We start from the raw sequence: 17,815 nt of genomic DNA, 5'->3' as shown, positions 1-17,815 counted from the left end.
CCACCGTTCCCATTCACTTCTATGGGCCAGACGGAAATAGCCAAGCCAGCCCTCTACCATGCGCAGTGCGCCCTCCACCACTTTCAGGGCTCCGTTCTCAATATAGGTGCGGGTCCCAGAGGTGGAACCCGCACCTGTAAGACAATGGGGGCATATCCTAGCAATATGCTCCTATTGTCTATGATGAGACAACCCCTTTAATTCTTTCTTTCTGTCTAATAATATTACACATTATAGTAACTGGAGAAGGGTCCTTGATCCAGGGAGTTATTCTGATTGCCTTAGGCTGGTTTCACATGGGCGTTGCGGATTGGGGCCGAATGCGTTCAGAGTGCGTTCAGTGAAATTCGCACTATTTTGCAAGCAAGTTCAGTCAGTTTTGTCTGCGATTGCGTTTAGTTGTTCAGTTTTTTTCCGCGCAGGTGCAATGCGTTTTGATGCGTTTTTCACGCGCGTGATAAAAAACTGAATGTTTACAAACAACATCTCTCAGCAACCATCAGTAAAAAACGCATCGCACCCGAACTTGCTTGCGGATGCAATGCGTTATTCACGCAGCCCTATTCACTTATATGGGGCCAGGGCTGCGTGAAAAACGCAGAATATAGAACATGCTGCGATTTTCACGCAACGCAGAACTGATGCGTGAAAAACAACGCTCATGTACACAGACCCATTGAAATGAATGGGTCAGGATTCAGTGCGGGTGCTATGCATTCACGTCACGCATTGCACCCGCGCGGAAAACTCGCTCGTGTGAAAGGGACCTTATTAGAGTCAGGATTTCCCCCCTTTCCCCCTCTAAAATTCAGAAAATTGGCTTCTACTTCATGAGGGTTTTTTGCCTTCCTCTGGATCAACTTTACAGGATAACAGGCTTAACTGGATGGATGGATGTACCGTATTTTTCGCTTTATAAGGCACACTTTTTTAGGAAGAAGAAATCTTGCTAAATAGTGCCTGCATCTTATAAACGGCAGTCAGGGAGATCCAGCATGGCCAGACCCCATGGCTACTTCCTTAAAGGGGTTTTCCGGGAATTAAGAAAATAAAAATACTTAAATATTACTTTATTATAAATATATTCTCAAATACCTTTTTATAATTTATAATGGCTCGTTTTGTCTGGGAAGAAATCATCAAGGGAAACAAAATGTCCGCTGTCCCATTAGTTCACACAAAACCTGTCCTGATAACACATGAGGACAAGTTACTTCACAACACCGAGGCTGCCTCATCCTCCTCTCAACTTGTCAGGGATCCTGAATGCAGATAAAAATTTTAGCTGAATCTCTGGAGAATTTAGTTCATGAGGAGACATGAGGTACAGAGAGGACAGACAGGACAGGCTGTGGTAATGGATGCTGTAAACAAGTGCTGCTGCTCATTAACCACACCTCACCCTCCTCTCATGTCTCCTCATCATCTCCATTCCCACAGAGATTCACCTGTATTCAGGATCATGATTCCTGCAAGCAGAGCAGAGAGGAGGATGAGGCAGCACTATGGCTCTTTGTGGTGAAGTAACTTGTCTTCTGCTGTGTAACTAGGACAGGTTTTGTGTGTACTGATAGGACGGCGGCCATTTATTTCTCCTAATGATTGCTCCCTAGAGAAAACAAGACATTCTAAGTAATGAAAGGTATTTGTGAATATATTTATCATAAAATAATATTTAAGTATTTTCATTTTTTTTAATTCCTAGAGAACCCCTTTAATGATTCGTCAGAGCTTGCATTCAGTGCTTTGCCCTATCAGTGAGAGATGTGCATCTGCACTCACCTCTCTCTTCCAGCTGACACCGAGCAGGAGAACAATCTATTCAGCACATGGGGAGCAAGGTCCTGCTAGGTACTGAAAGGAGATGAGAACTCCAAATACAGCTTAAAGAGGACCTTTCACCTGAAAATGAAAGTTAAACTAAAGATATAGCCTTACTTACATGCCCCCGGTGTTGCTTATTCAGTCATTCATTTTTCAATCAGTGCCCCCTTTTGTCCACGCTGCCCCCCGGAATATTTGCTGCCTTGTATGCTAATGAGCCCTTCGGCTCAACTGGGCGGGCCTTCAAAAGTTCTCCCGGGCGTGTCATTCTTCTCCCTGGCACGGAGCGCATCCAATCAGCGCGCTCCTCTCTTAGCCAGGGAGAAGACTCTCCAGTTCTCGTGAGATGGCTCCGGATGGATGAAATCGCTCCAGTTCTCGTGAATCTCGCGAGAACTGGAGCATCTTCTCCCTGGCTAAGAGCGGAGCGCGCTGATTGGATGCGCTCCGTGCCAGGGAGAAGAATGACACGCCCGGGAGAACTTTTGAAGGCCCGCCCAGTTGAGCCGAAGGGCTCATTAGCATACAAGGCAGCAAATATTCCGGGGGCAGCACGGACAAACGGGGGCACTGATTGAAAAATGAATGACTGAATAAGCAACACCGGGGGCATGTAAGTAAGGCTATATCTTTAGTTTAGTTTAACTTTCATTTTCAGGTGAAAGGTCCCGACCTTTGATGATGTCATCAGTTGGAGAAGTGAGAACAGAAGAACTATACACTACTAGTGCAGGGAAATGTGAGTTTTTATTAAAGATAAGTGTGTGTGTGTTTAGCAACAGAACTGTATGTGTGTGTAATAGAGCTGTGTGTGAAGCAGGTCCATGTGTATAGCAGAGCTGTGTGTGTACCAAAACTGTGTGTGTGTCACAAATACTTAAAAATAATGTAGCAGAATAAGATGCTTGGCTGGATACAACAGAGCAATGACAAGGAGACACATTTACTTGGATAGGTACATTTAATGAGGTGACCACATGCACCATTGCTGGTTGTTACAATGGTCAGCAGATGGCACATAAAGGGAAATAGGAGCTGACCAAAACTATTCCCTCCCCACGCTACACCCTAAATTTACTGACCTTGACCCCTCCACTTCAGTAAGCCACATTCTCTTCAAAGAGGAACTAGAAAATATTTTTTATAATTTTCTGTTGTCTAAACCTGGTGTGTGTCTTATAGTCTGGTGCATCTAATAAAGCGAAAAATACGGTATGTCTTTTTTCAGCCTATGTTACGATGTCCTTCTGTCCCATTCTGTTCATCTGCAGCCTCTATCCTACCATGCTTCTCTCATGGTCCACTGCTTCCTTCTGGTCCCTCTGTCTTCCCCTTCTCCTGCGGCCTGCTCCTGAAGGAACCACTTCCTCCTCTTAGGGCTCATTCAGACGGCCGTATGCTGTCCGCAAAAATACTGAATGCTATCCGTTTTTTTGCGGATCCGCAAAAAAAATGAAACATGTCCTATACTTGTCCGTGAAAATCAGGACATGGCCCCATTGAAGTCTATGGGTCCGCAAAAATACTGAATGCTATCCGTTTTTTTGCAGATCCGTTTTTTTTGCGGATCCGCAAAAAAACGGATAGCATTCAGTATTTTTGCGGACAGCATACGGCCGTCTGAATGAGCCCTTAATCTCCTCAGATCCCGACACCTGGCCAGCCAAAGGAGGAATCCAGCGTCCAGCTTGAACTCCTCCCCAGCAATTACAGATGTCACATGGTTAGCACTCCTTTTTTCTGAGATTTCTGAGCTTGGTTATCTAATCTAAGCAAACACCTTCAATTGCTTTTCAATGGCTTTTGTCTCAAGATAATGAAATGAGTTAAGAAATTTGAGTTAACAGCGGGGGTGCTAACCATGGTACATCTGTACCAGCCGCTGGCAGGGGCACAATCTTTGGAGAAGTTGTTAGGCCAGAGCAGAGCTGGACACTGGCTCTTGGTTGCATATGCAGTAGAAGAATGTCAGGATAGCATGCATTTTGTGATATTCTGACTCTCATCTTCTGCATACATGGCAAGAGCCTCACCTCCAGCTGCAGCCAACCAGGAATCTGCCTGGTAGGATAGATTCCCAGTCCAGTTCTGCCTTCAGCTGGGCAATAGCGCAGTGTCAGTATTAAACCGAAAAGCTCATCAAAGTTTCGAAATAGTTTTGATATTTCAATGCTTTGAGCAACCCTGTTCTTTATCCTCTGGAGTTTGCTGGGAAAGCAACAAGTGATAAATCATGTGAAATGGCCACCATTCAGATATTCAGCCGTCCTTGTAATACAAGCCCTCCTGACCTTGTACAAAGCTGTTCTCCTTTCTGGCTCATAGAGGGTGGTTTGGGGCACATTGACAGGATTGTCTCACTGTCCCTGGATATCTCTCATACTTATTACTAATGGCTCTGTCTAAGCTTGTATAGCACAAGACTTGGCATTAGCTGTGATACAGGTTACACCACACACACACACAAACATCAATAAAGTTTACACTTCATACTGTGCCTATTGTGTCCATAACCAGTCTTTACCGTAAAATACAGAGCATTTGGAAAGTCCTCAAACCATTTCACTTTTTTTACATTTTGTTATGTTGCAGCCTTGTGCCAAAATAAAAAAAGTAAAAAATGTTCCCTATCATTCTGCACTCAAATGAGAAAGCGAAAACAGAATGTTTAAAATCTTGCAATGACCTATTCAGACCCTTTACTCAGTACTTAGTTGAATCACGTTTAGCAGCGATTCCAGCCTCTAGTCTTCTTGGATACAATGTCACCCAAGGTTTACACATCTGGATTTGGGGATTTTCTGCCCTTCTTCTACACAGGGCCTCCCAAGCTCTGCCAGGTTGGATGGGGATCATCGGTGTACAGCCATTTTCAGATCTCTCCAGAGATGTTTGGGTTCAAGTCAGGGTTCTAGCCAGGCCACTCGAGGATATTCACAGAGTTGTTCCTAAGCCACTCTTGTGATGTCTTGGCTGTGTGCTTAGGGCCATTGTCCTGTTGGAAGGTAAATCTTTGGCCAAATCTGAACTCCAGAGCACTGTGGATCAGGTTTTCATTAAGAATATCTCTGTACTTTGCTCAATTCAGCTTTCCCTCAACTCTGACCAGTCTCCCTGTCCGAGCTTCTGAAAAACACCCCCCCCCCCCCAAGCATGATGCTGCCACTGCTATGCTTTACTATAGGTATGCTGTTGAGCAGTGCATGGTTTCCTCCAAACACGTTACTAAAAAATTAAGGCCAAAAAGTCCACTCTTGGTTTCATCAGAACAGAGAATCTTGTTTCTTGCAGTCTGAGTCCTTTAGTTCCTTTTTTTTAAAATATATATAAACTTTCATGTGTCTTTTACTGGGGAAAGGCTTCTTTCTGGTCACTCTTTCAGAAAGACCAGCTTGGTGGAATGCTGCTGTTGACCTTATAGAAGATTCTAGCATTTGTACTCAGAATCTTTGCAGCTCAGCCAGCTCATCATTGGGTTCTTGGTTACTTCTCTTATCAAGGCCCTTTCCCCGATTACTTAGTTTTGCGGGACGGCCACTGTGCTCTTGCGAACTTTCAGTGAAGCAGAAATTTTTGCACCCTTCTCCAGATCTGTGCCTCCACATAACCCTGTCTCTGAGCTGTACAGGCAGTTGTTTCCTCCTCATGGCTTAGTTTTTGCTCTGATATGCATTGTCAGGTGTGAGACCTTATGTAGACTGGATGTGTCTTTCCAAATCGTGTCCAATCAACTGAATTTACCACAAGTGAACTCCAAAGTGTAGAAACATCTCAAAGATGATCAAGAGAAATGGCAGGCCTCCAGAGCTAAATTTCAAGTGTCATAGTAAAGGGTCTGAATACTTATGTCCAGGTGACGCTCAATTTTATTTTTAATTTAGCACAAGGCTGCAACACAACTTAATGTAAAAAAAAGTTACCGTAAATGGTCTGAAGACTTTCCGAATGGACTGTATGCTGTCTGCTTCTCTAGTGATACTGGTTACATCTACAGTAAACGGATTTCCATCTGTCAGAAAAGAAATTTTCACCCAATGTGGGTACTGCCACATGTTCAAGTTTTTTAATGCAGTTTTTGTACCAGGAGTGGATTGAAAAAAGGCGAGAAGTAATATCTATCCTTAAAGGTGTTCTCCAGGAATAATTTGAAATGACTGCAATGAAACTGTCCATACTACACATTGCTGAGCGTTCCTGTCAGGCTGCTCAGCTTTGATGGCACATTCTAGGCAGGATAGCCTGATTACCATTTATTTTGGAGCAATGTAGCGAGGATCCAGGCATTTTAAATAATTCCCATTATTGAAGCTTTCCCTCCTTTTTGATCTACTGTACCCCTGATTTTGACTTAAACCTGCATCAAAAACTTGTAGCTGTACGTGGACTGTGAACATAAATGATCATTCTCAGATAGTATTTGCTTGCTTTCAGATGGCTATGATACACATGCGTTTTGTGTCTTTATGTACACAAACACCCTGACCACTCATGGTTCATCATTTATGTTTGCATGCAAAATTTAGTTGGTATATTCCTGCGGTCTTTGCATTTCATTAATGGGGTTTTCCATGGTCCTGATATTGATCACCTATCTTCAGGCAACCCGCACCCCCACTGATCAGCTGTTCTCTGCAGCCTCTGTATTGTCATGCTATGAAACAAAGGACCGGCACTTCACTTCAATTTTTGTATTGTCATGCTGGGTTTCTGAAGCTCTGCACTTATTCACTTCAGTGGGAAATGAACTGCAGTAACCAAGCATGGTGCTTCCTGAGGTGCGCTTCCTGCTCCATTCAAGAGCTAGTTTCGGCACCGCATGCTAAAGGGAACAGCTGATCAGTGGGAATGCAAGGTGTTTAGGCCCCCGGGCACAAGCAGCGCAGTCGATCAACGGGGTGCCGGGGATCAGACGTCTGCCAATCTGATACTGAGGATAGGTAGTCAATATTTGTACCATGGACATCCCCTTTAAGGCTCCATTCACACGTCCGCAATTCTGTTCCTCATTTTGCGAAACAGAATTGTGGACCCATTCATTTCTATGGGGCCGCACTATGTGCTGGCCGGATCCAAAATTGCAGGTCCGCAATTCCGTTCCCGAAAAAAAAAAAAATAGAACGTGTCCTATTCTTGTCCGCAATTGCGGACAAGATTAGGCATTTTCTATTAAGTGCCGGCAATGTGTGGTCTGCAAAATGCAGAACGCACATTGCCGGTGTCCGGTGTGAATGGACCCTAAAGATAATTTTGGTGATAAGAATTCCTTTATATGTTCTGTTGGGTTCAGCAGATGTCGTCCTTGTTACTTGCGAGCACATTTTACAAGTGACACCTGGAGTCTTTGGTATTAGGGATGGGGGAGGGTTGGCAAGTCCACAGCTGGTTGACCTGCTATATAGATTCCCATTGGAAACAATGGGATGCAGATTTGCTGCTCTTTCATGTAGATTTTGACAAGAAATGGCAAACAAAACTTAAAAAAATTAATCTAGTTTTGACAATTCTTGTTGTCCTCCTTCAGGCAGAGGCAAGACTGGCAGCAAAGAGGGCAGCGCGGGCAGAAGCAAGAGATATCCGCATGAGAGAGCTGGAGCGACAACAGAAAGAGGTACATCTACAATTTGCTTTCATCTGTACAGTGACCCTGACCCCTGGTGTTACTCGGTTTACCATGAGTATGAGTGGGTTTATGTCCCTGAACACTTCAATCCATCATTAGGAGGGGTGTCAAAACTGTTACCCATAGCAACCAGTCACCCTTTCATTTTCCGAAGGGGCTCTGAAAAATGAAAGGTGGAATCTGATTGGTTGCTATGGGCAACTAAGCTAGTTCTCCTTTACACCAGTTTTAATGAATCTCCTCCATAGTGTATGTGACCATTACCCAGTTCTGAAAGGCAAGAGTGCTAACCACTGAGCCACCGCAAAAGACAAAGGGGGTCATTTATTAAGACTGTCATTTTCTTGACAGTCTTTTTAGTTTCTTTTACGCCAGCGTTTCTGCTGGAAAGTGTGCTTAATTTATGACGGCGTACTCCTTATCATGAGTAAAATCTACACTGGTTGGCTGGTGTGTTTTTTTTGGCAACTTTTACGCCTTTTTTCTGGGGCAAAATTAGCAAATATGCCGGGGCTGGAGTCTCAACCCATGCCATTCCCTCAAGGAGTCCCAACCCATGCCATTCCCTAGGTGTCAAACACGCGAAAAAAAACACCAGTGCAATATAGTGTTGCCCTGGCATTTAAAATGTCACGAAAGTGGAGTAGTGTGACAATTTTACACCTAAAAGAGGTGTAAAACTGTTAGTAAATGACCCCCAAAAGGTTTAGCCAGTACAAAAAAAGTAGCACATCCAAATGAGCAGTGAGCCCTTTTGTGGCCATTATGGGCTGCATACTCCTACTTATACTAGTACCAAGGTTTCTTGGTATTCCTTCCTTTACATCAGTACATTTAGCAAATTATGTTATTAAAATTCACTAGTCATTTAAAGGGACACTGTCACCCCGATTTCACTTACTGAGCTAATAACATCACCACACAAGTCTCCACGATTTACATTAAAATTTACTAGTATTACTGCCCTGTGTCTTGTAATTTGTCTATAAAAATCGCTTTTATTAATATGCTAATTACCTCAATAAGGAGCCCAAGGGGCTGTCCCTCCGGCCGTTGGAGCCCAGCCACACCCATTACTTGGGAGCCCAGCACCGCCCCACTGCTAATTTATTCACTCCTCTTCGCTGACGTTATGCGCCCTGAATACACGTCAGCGCCCGCGTGGTGTCCTGGCATCGGCCTCACAGAACTCATTGCGCATGTGCCAGCTTCGCTCGACCCGGAAAGGAAGAGCGGAGTGGCACGACTTGGTGGGCGGAGGAGCAGTAGCGGGTCGAGAGAAGCTGGCGCATGCACAATGAGTTCTGTGAGGTCGATGCCAGGACGCCGCACAGGTGCTGACATGTGTATCCAGGGCGCATGCGCGGGATTACGGGAGCTGCACAAACATAACGTCAGCGAAGAGGAGTGAATAAATTAGCAGTGGGGCGGTGCTGGGCTCCGAAGTAATGGGCACGGCTGGGCTCCAACGGCCGGAGGGACAGCCCCTTGGGCTCCTTATTGAGGTAATTAGCATATTAATAAAAGCGATTTTTATAGACAAATTAGAAGACACAGGGCAGCAATACTAGTATATTTTAATTTAAATCGTGGAGACTTGTGTGGTGATGTTATTAGCTCAGTAAGTGAAATCCAGGTGACAGTGTCCCTTTAGCCCCTTATCGCAAAATGCTGTGCATGTACGGCGGGGAATGCATTGCCAGAATGCGGTGCGCGCCTGATCATTGCAGGGGTCCGGCAGTCACTGATAGTAAAACCAGATGCTGGCAGATTAACCCCTTCTATTCTATTCTATAGAAGTGGTTTGCGGCGGGTGAAGGAGCGCATCGAGCCCGCGCCTGCTGTGACGGGGACTCTATGTGTCAGAAGGAAGCCCCATGCCGTGCAGAGGCAGCCCAATGCCTCAGGCTGCGTCTCCTATGCAACCTGTTCGTGTACTACTCACTGTATGACACGAACAGGCAATGCATTACAATACAGATGTATTGTAATGCATTGCAGAGTGGATCAGACCCCCAAAAGTTGAAGTCCCAGAGTGGGACAGAAATAAAGTTTTTTCAATAAAAAAAAGTTTCAAGTTAAAAAAAGAAAAAACGCTCCTTTCCCCTGATTTTATAATAGAAAAAGAAAGAAAAAAACCCACACATATTAGGTATCGCCGCATCCCTAACGACCGGCTCTATAAATATATCACATGATCCATCCCGTCCGATAGACACCATAAAGAATTAAAGCTATTTTTGTCACCTTACATCACTAAAAGTGCAACACCAAGCGATCAAAAAGGCATATGCCCCCAAAAATAGTGCCAATCTAACCGTCACCTCATCCTGCAAAAAATGAGCGCCTACATAGGAAAATCGCCCAAAAAATAAAAAAAAACTATGGCTCTTAGACACTAAAACATGATTTTTTTTGTTTCAAAGATGCTTTTATTGTGTTAAATGTAAAAAAAAAAAAGTAGACAAAAGTATACATATTAGGTATCGCCGCGTCCGTAACAACCTGCTCTATAAAAATACCACATGACCTAACCCTTCAGGTGAACACTGTACAAAAAAAAAAGCTATTTTTTTTGTCACCTTACATCACAAAAAGTGTAATAGCAAGCGATCAAAAAGTCATATGGACCCCAAAATTGTACCAATCAAACCATCATCTCATCCCACAAAAATGATACCATACCTAAGAGAATCGCCCCCCCCCCAAAAAAAAAACAAAACCTATGGCTCTGACTATGGAGACACTAAAACATGATTTTTTTTATTGTTTTAAAAATGATATTAGTGTATACAACTTAAATAAACAAAAGAAAGTATACATATTAGGTATCGCCACGTCCGTGACGACTTGCTCTATAAAAATATCTACTAATTTAACCCCTCAAATAAAAATGGTATCATTTAACATCACAAAAAGTGTAATAACAAGCGATCAGTCATACGCACCCCAAAATAGTACCAATCAAACAGTCATCTCATACTGAAAATAATTAGCCCCTGCATAAGACAGTCACCAAAAAATAAAAATAAACTATGGCTTTCAGAATATAGAGACACAAAAAAAATATTTTTTTTTCAAAAATGCTTTATTAAGTAAAACTGAAACAAACAACCCAAAAAAGTTAGTCATATTTGGTATTGTCGCGTCCGTAACAACCTGCTCTATAAAAATAGCTCATGATCTAACATGTCAGATGAACGTTGTAAATAAAAAAATAAATAAAAACAGTGCCAAAACAGCTATTTTTTGTTACCTTGCTTCACAAAAAGTGTAATATAGAGCAACCAAAAATCATCTGTACCCTAAAATAGTACCAACAAAACTGCCATCTTATCCCATAGTTTCCAAAATGGGGTCACTTTTTTGTGCAACAGGGGGTCTTCATATGTGACATGGCAAGTTAAAATTACAGTATCCCAGTGAAATGTGCCCTCCAAAAACCATATGGCGTTCCTTTCCTTCTGCGCCCTGCCGTGTGCCCGTACAGCAGTTTACGACCGCATATGGGGTGTTTCTGTAAACTACAGAATCCGGGCAATAAATATTGAGTTTTGTTTGACTGTTAACCTTTGCTTTGTTAGCGGAAAAAAAATTATAAAAATGTGAAATTCTGAAGTTTCATTTCCATTTTCCATTAATTCTTGTGGAACACCTAAACGGTTAACAACGTTTGTAAAATCAGTTTTGAATACCTTGAGGGGTGTAGTTTCTAAAATGGGGTCATATTTGGGTGGTTTCTATTATGTAAGCCTCACAAAGTGACTTGAGACTTCAACTGGTCCTTAAAAAGTGGGTTATGCTTCTAAACTTATAAGCCTTCTAACGTCCCCAAATAATAAAATGGCATTCACAAAATGATCCAAACATGAAGTAGACATATGGGAAATGTAAAGTAATAACTATTATATGAGGTATCACTATCTGTTTTAAAAGCAGAGAAATAGAAATTTGCTAATTTTTCCAAATATTTGGTAAATTTGGTATTTTTTTTATAAATTAAAAATTAAATATTTTTATTTGAATTTACCACTGTCATGAAGTACAATATGTGACGGGAAAACAATTTCAGAAAGGCCTGGATAAGTAAAAGCGTTTTAAAATTATCACCACATAAAGTGACACATGTCAGATTTGCAAAAATCAGGCTGGTCCTTAAGGGGTTAAAGTGAGGTTTACACCTCTGCTTCCGGCCATAATGGACTATTAACTTTCATAGTCTAGGTTTAGTGGCAGACGTTCTCATACGTTTCCTTGTACTGGTATCACCTTGAATAATGAAGCCTTTTAAGGAAACCTAAACAAGGGCAGCACATAATACATACAGGCGCACTTATAAGTCAAGGTAATGAGGGAGTTTTGTGCTGCCCATGTTTAGGGCGGCAAGAAACTGATGACAGCTTCTCCTTAAGGCCCCTTTCACACGGGCGTTGCGGATTGGGGCCGGATGCGTTCAGGGAAAATGGTGCGATTTTGACACTAAAACAAGTCAGTTTTCACTGCGATTGCGTTCCATGTTTGCGTTTTTTCCGCGCAGATGCAAAACATTGTAATGCGTTTTGCACGCGCGTGATAAAAATCGGCATGTTTGGTACCCGGGAAAATAATAGCATTCTTAATACAGAATGCATAGTACAATAGGGCTGGTGGGGTTAAAAAAAATAATAATAATAATTTAACTCTCCTTAATCCACTTGATCGCGCAGCCCGGCTTCTCTTCTGTCTTCTTCTTTGAGGAATAGGACCTTTGATGACGTCACTGCGCTCATCACATGGTCCATGAGCGCAGTGACGTCATCAAAGGTCCTTTTCCTGGGCACAGCAAAGAAGAAGACAGAAGAGAAGCCGGGCTGCGCGATCAAGTGGATTAAGGCGAGTTAAATTTTTTTTTTTTTTTTTTTTTTTTTAACCCCTCCAGCCCTATTGTACTATGCATTCTGTATTAAGAATGCTATTATTTTCCCTTATAACCATGTTATAAGGGAAAATAATAATGATCGGGTCCCCATCCCGATCGTCTCCTAGCAACCATGCGTGAAAATCACACCGCATCCGCACTTGCTTGCGGATGCTTGCGATTTTCACGCAGCCCCATTCACTTCTATGGGGCCTGCGTTGCGTGAAAAACCCAGAATATAGAACATGCTGCGATTTTCACGCAACGCATAAGTGATGCGTGAAAATCACCGCTCGTGTGCACAGCCCCATAGAAATGAATGGATCCGGATTCAGTGTAGGTGCAATGCGTTCACGTCACGCATTGCACTCGCTCGTGTGAAAGGGGCCTAAAGGTTGTCCCATCAAAAATATTCTACAGTTTTTAAACCAGCACCTGGATCTGAATACGCCACTGCGTCATTCAGTGAAATGTATCAGTATAGCTCCACATGCTGTTTGTTCTTTTTCTTATTACTTTGTCCTGCTCACTGAGATGCTGCACATGCTCAGTTTCATCCGTCAACTGCCTCCTGAGCTGTGATTGGGAGAACATGGACACACCTCCTAAGCTGCAGCAGAATAGACACTCCCCTTGATCTGCCAGCTTGATATAAATCTAGCAGAGCAATGAATGAGGAGATCTCTGAACCCATGTGAGGTACAGGGCTGGTTCTAGCTTTGTTAGAAAGAGGTTGGCATGTGCTATATGATGTCTGATTGCTCAAAACGCCTAATTTGCATATTAAGAAAAATTATCATACAGTGAGGAACAGAAGAATTTGAACACCCTGCGATTTTTTAAGTTCTCCCACTTAGAAATCATGGAGGAGTCTGAAATTCACATTGTAGGTGCATTCCCACCTGAGACAGAATAAAAATAAAAAAAATTCAGGAAATCACATTCTATGATTTTTAAAGAATTTATTTGTCTTGCACTGCTGAACAATAAGTATTTGAACACCTGAGAAACAGCAAGAATTCTGGCTCTCAAAAACCTGTGCCTTAAAAAGTCCACCTCTACTCCACTCATTAATCTAACATAGTAGCACCTGTCTGAGCTCTTTAAAGACACCTGTCCACCCCACAGTCAGTCAGACGCCAACTACTACCATGGGCAAGACCAAAGAGCTGTCAAAAGACACCAGAGACAAAATTGTGGAACTCCACAAGGCTGGAAAGGGCTACGGGGCAATTGCCAAGCAGCTTGGTGAAAATAGATCAACTGTTGGAGCAATTGTTAAAAAATGGAAGAGGCTAAAGACGACTGTCAGTCTCCCTTGGACTGGGGCTCCATGCAAGATCTCACCTCGTGGGGTATCACTGATGATAAGAAAGGAGAGGAATCAGCCCAGAACTACAAGGGAGGAGCTGGTCAATGACATGAAGAGAGCTGGGACCACAGTTTTAAAGGTCACTGTAGGTAGAACACTAGCCATCATGGTTTCAAATCATGCATTGCACGGAAGGTTCCCCTGCTCAAGTCATCACATGTCCAGGCCCGTCTGAAGTTTGCCAATGACCACCTGGATGATCCAGAGGAGGCATGGGAGAAAGTCATGTGGTCAGATGAGACCAAAGTAGAACTTTTTGGTCTAACCTTCACTCGTCGCGTTTGGAGGAAAAATGATGAGTTGCATCCCAAGAACACCATCCCTACTGTGAGGCATGGGGGTGGTAACATCATGCTTTGGGGGTGCTTTTCTGCGAAGGGGACAGGGTGACTGCACTGTATTAAGGAGGGGATGAATGCGGACATTTATTGTGAGATTTTGAGCAACAACCTCCTTCCCTCAGTCAGAGCATTGAAGATGGGTCGTGGCTGGGTCTTCCAACATGACAACGACCCGAAGCACACAGCCAGGATAACCAAGGAGTGGCTCCGTAAGAAGCATATCAAGGTTCTGGAGTGGCCTAGCTTGTCTCCAGAACTAAATCCAGCAGAACATCTTTGGAGGTAGCTGAGATTCCGTGCTCAGCGACAGCCCCGAAACCTGACCGATCTAGAGGAGATCTGTGTGGAGGAGTCGGCCAAAATCCCTGTTGCAATGTGTGTAAGCCTTGTCAAAAACTACAGGAAACGTTTGACCTCTTCTGTACCAAATATTAACACTGATTTTCTCAGGTGTTCAAATACTTATGTTCAGCAGTGCAAGACAAATACATTCTTTAAAAATCATACAATGGTGGGAAAGCACTTACAATGTGAATTTCAGACCCCTCCATGATTTCTAAGTGGGAGAACTTGCAAAATGGCAGGGTGTTCAAATACTTCTGTTCCTCACTGAAGCTCAGGAGTGGGAGCATTTTAATCAGGTGAACCACAACTATGTATCTGTGAAAACAGCTGGATAGGGAGGGGGCTGGGGACAGACTCCCTTTAAATGGATCATGGATATAAATATCTTAGCCTAGCCTGTCTTCTTGACTCAGAGGGTCTGTCCTAAGTATGCACATCCCTCTTTTAATGTGCATCACAGCAGAGCTTAAAGGGAACCTGTCACCTGGATTTAGTGCATAGAGCTGGGGACATGGGCTGCTAGATGGCCACTAGCTCATCTGCAATACCCAGTCCCCACAGCTCTCTGTGCTTTTATTGTGTTAAAAAACAGTTTTGATCCATATGCAAATGACCTGATATGTGTCCTGTATCCGGAGATGAGTCAAGCGGAAAGGAGCCCAGCACCGCCCCGCGTCCTCCGAATCTCCTCCTTGCTGGCTGACGTCACAGAGCTGGAGCGCCGAAATCTCGCGATGCGCAAGCTAGCGCATGCGTAGTTCGTTCCCTGTGCTGATGCCAGTACAGGGAATGAACATGATGCCGACACTGCGCATGCAATAGCTCGCACGTCGCGAGATTTCGGCGCTCCAGCTCTGTGACGTCAGCCAGCAAGGAGGAGATTCGGAGGACGCGGGGCGGTGCTGGGCTCCTTTCCGCTTGACTCATCTCTGGACACAGGACTCATATCAGGTCATTTGCATATGGATCAAAACTGTTTTTTAACACAATAAAAGCGCAGAGAGCTGTGGGGACTGGGTATTGCAGATGAGCTAGCGGCCATCTAGCAGCCCATGTCCCCAGCTCTATGCACTAAATCCTGGTGACAGGTTCTCTTTAAGCTGGATTGCCAGAAGTGGCGTGATACATTTCTGAAGAGTTGCTGAATTTCTGAATATGTTTATAGCAACAGATTTTATAGGTCAGGGCTATAAATGTCGCCTCTGGCAGCAGATATTTTATGTATATGACCGGTGACATTACTGACCAATCCCCAGAATATCACACACATGTAGCATGCTGTTCATTGCTGGGGCTCATACATGTTGTTTGTGGACATAGTGGGGATTTTTGATAGATTACCGCAGGGGTACTTGTCTAAGGACACAAACCTCTGAAACAAAGGGCAGCAGTAATGTGCAAAGTTGTTAAACGGGTAGCAGCTAGGAACGTGCATGTCGTAGTACACCTAATACACATGCCAAGTACAAAGGAAATGCTATGTCATTACATCAGTCCATATTAGGCTCTGAGTATACTTGGGTATTGTGTTACATGCACAATATAGATGTACACAAAATAAAATACAAGGGTTTATCTCCATACTGTATGCCTGTGTAATGTCCATGTTGCATCCATTTAGGTTTTTTTTGTGGACCTGTTGACTGATCAGTGGGTCCATGATCTTCATTTGCGGCAAAGAATAGGTTATTTTCAATGGGTCCGCAAAAAAAATAAATAATAATATGGATGGAACACGGACATTATGCATATTTTGTGGGTTTGTATTTTGCAGACTGCCAAATATATATTGTCGTGTGATGCCTCCTAAAGGGGCTATCCCATTTATTTGCATTTATGCACTCGACCAGTATCTGTTTTGTGGATCTGCGATTTGTGTACCGCAAAACACTTACGACCATGCATGAGCCCTTAGGTCTTATGTACAGAATTGTGTTATGGTTGTGCAGCTCGGAACCATAAAGCTACCTGCTCAAGGGCTTGGGCTGTCTTCAGCATGAATTTCCGTGTGGATGTCTGTGCATTTCCGCACCAAAAAAAACCAGAAAATGGTTTAATCCACACAAAAGCCCTGATACAGAAGTTTTCTGGTGTTTGTACACCACTTGAATAATTTTTTTTCCCTAAGTGCTGTTTCTCTGCTGACTTCGCCACTTTCCCGAAAAGGGATGGGGGCGCCGCCGCATTTATCATCTTTTACATCAGAACTCTGTGCCAGCGAGAGGCATTGTCATAAGTTAGATTAGGTGCAGCCTGCAGCAGCGCGCCTGGTTATCATAGACCGGCGTACGCCTCCTGTCTATAATAAATCTGCCTCAAAGAATTGACATTTCAAAATCCACACGGAATAAAAAAGTGTACATGAGGTTTGTCTGAGCTTATGCACTTTGCTGGGACTGCGTATTAGGCCTCTTTCACACTACCGTTTTTTTTCCGTTTTGCGGGCTGTTTTTTTGCGTTCCGTATACGGTCCGTATATGGAACCATTCATTTCAATGGTTCCGCAAAAAAAAACGGAATGTACTCCGTATGCATTCCGTTTCCGTATTTCCGTTTTTACGTTCCGTTGAAAGATAGAACATGTCCTATTATTGCCCGCAAATCACGTTCCATGGCTAAAACGGAACACATACGGAAATGCATCCGTATGTCTTCCGTATCCGTTCCGTTTTTGCGGAACCATCTATTGAAAATGTTATGCCCAGCCCAATTTTTTCTATGTAATTACAGTATATTGTATATTCCATACGGAAAAATGGAACGGAAAAACGGAAACACAATGGAAACAAAAAATGGAACAACGGATCCGTGAAAAACGGACCGCAAAACACTGAAATAGCCATACGGTAGTGTGAAAGAGGCCTTACACCGCATTTCTCTGTCCCGGAAAAACAGACGTAAACTGAAGTGTGTGCTGATAGCCTAACGCAGACTGGGCTCTACATGCCATATTGCATAGGTGTGCTCAAGGAGATACCATACCACTGTGCACTTACAGGGTCCTTGTACTTGTGTATTAGGGATTTACAGCAACATTATTTTTTGAAGTGAATCTTTGCTGTTGAGGGTAAAACACATAAGTGACGCATTGATAGATGTTCCTGTAAGACACGTGGATGCCCCGTTGGTTTGTCTTCCTGTAAGACACGTAGATGCCCCGTTGGTTTGTCTTACTGTAAGACATGTAGATGCCCCGCTGGTTTGTCTTACTGTAAGACACGTAGATGCCCCGCTGGTTTGTCTTACTGTAAGACACGTGGATGCCCCGCTGGTTTGTCTTACTGTAAGACACGTGGATGCCCCGCTGGTTTGTCTTACTGTAAGACACGTGGATGCCCCGCTGGTTTGTCTTACTGTAAGACACGTGGATGCCCCGCTGGTTTGTCTTACTGTAAGACACGTGGATGCCCCGCTGG

The 17,815-nt window shown here is 43.5% G+C and overlaps 1 protein-coding gene across 19 annotated transcripts in view; it reads left to right on the top strand.

The window, feature by feature from the left end:
• LRRFIP2 (LRR binding FLII interacting protein 2) overlaps positions 1-17,815 on the top strand; it is a 107,375-nt gene that overhangs the window by 17,075 nt on the left and 72,485 nt on the right. For all 19 annotated transcript variants that reach the window (XM_040434186.1, XM_040434189.1, XM_040434187.1 and 16 more), the window contains exon 3: positions 7,346-7,432. In XM_040434186.1, the coding sequence (XP_040290120.1) occupies positions 7,346-7,432 (87 nt within the window). The remainder of the gene's footprint in view (positions 1-7,345; positions 7,433-17,815) is intronic.

This window comes from Bufo bufo, chromosome 5 (genome assembly GCF_905171765.1).
Source record: "Bufo bufo chromosome 5, aBufBuf1.1, whole genome shotgun sequence".
Lineage (NCBI taxonomy): Eukaryota > Metazoa > Chordata > Amphibia > Anura > Bufonidae > Bufo > Bufo bufo.
This window is presented reverse-complemented; position numbering and strand designations above follow the sequence as displayed.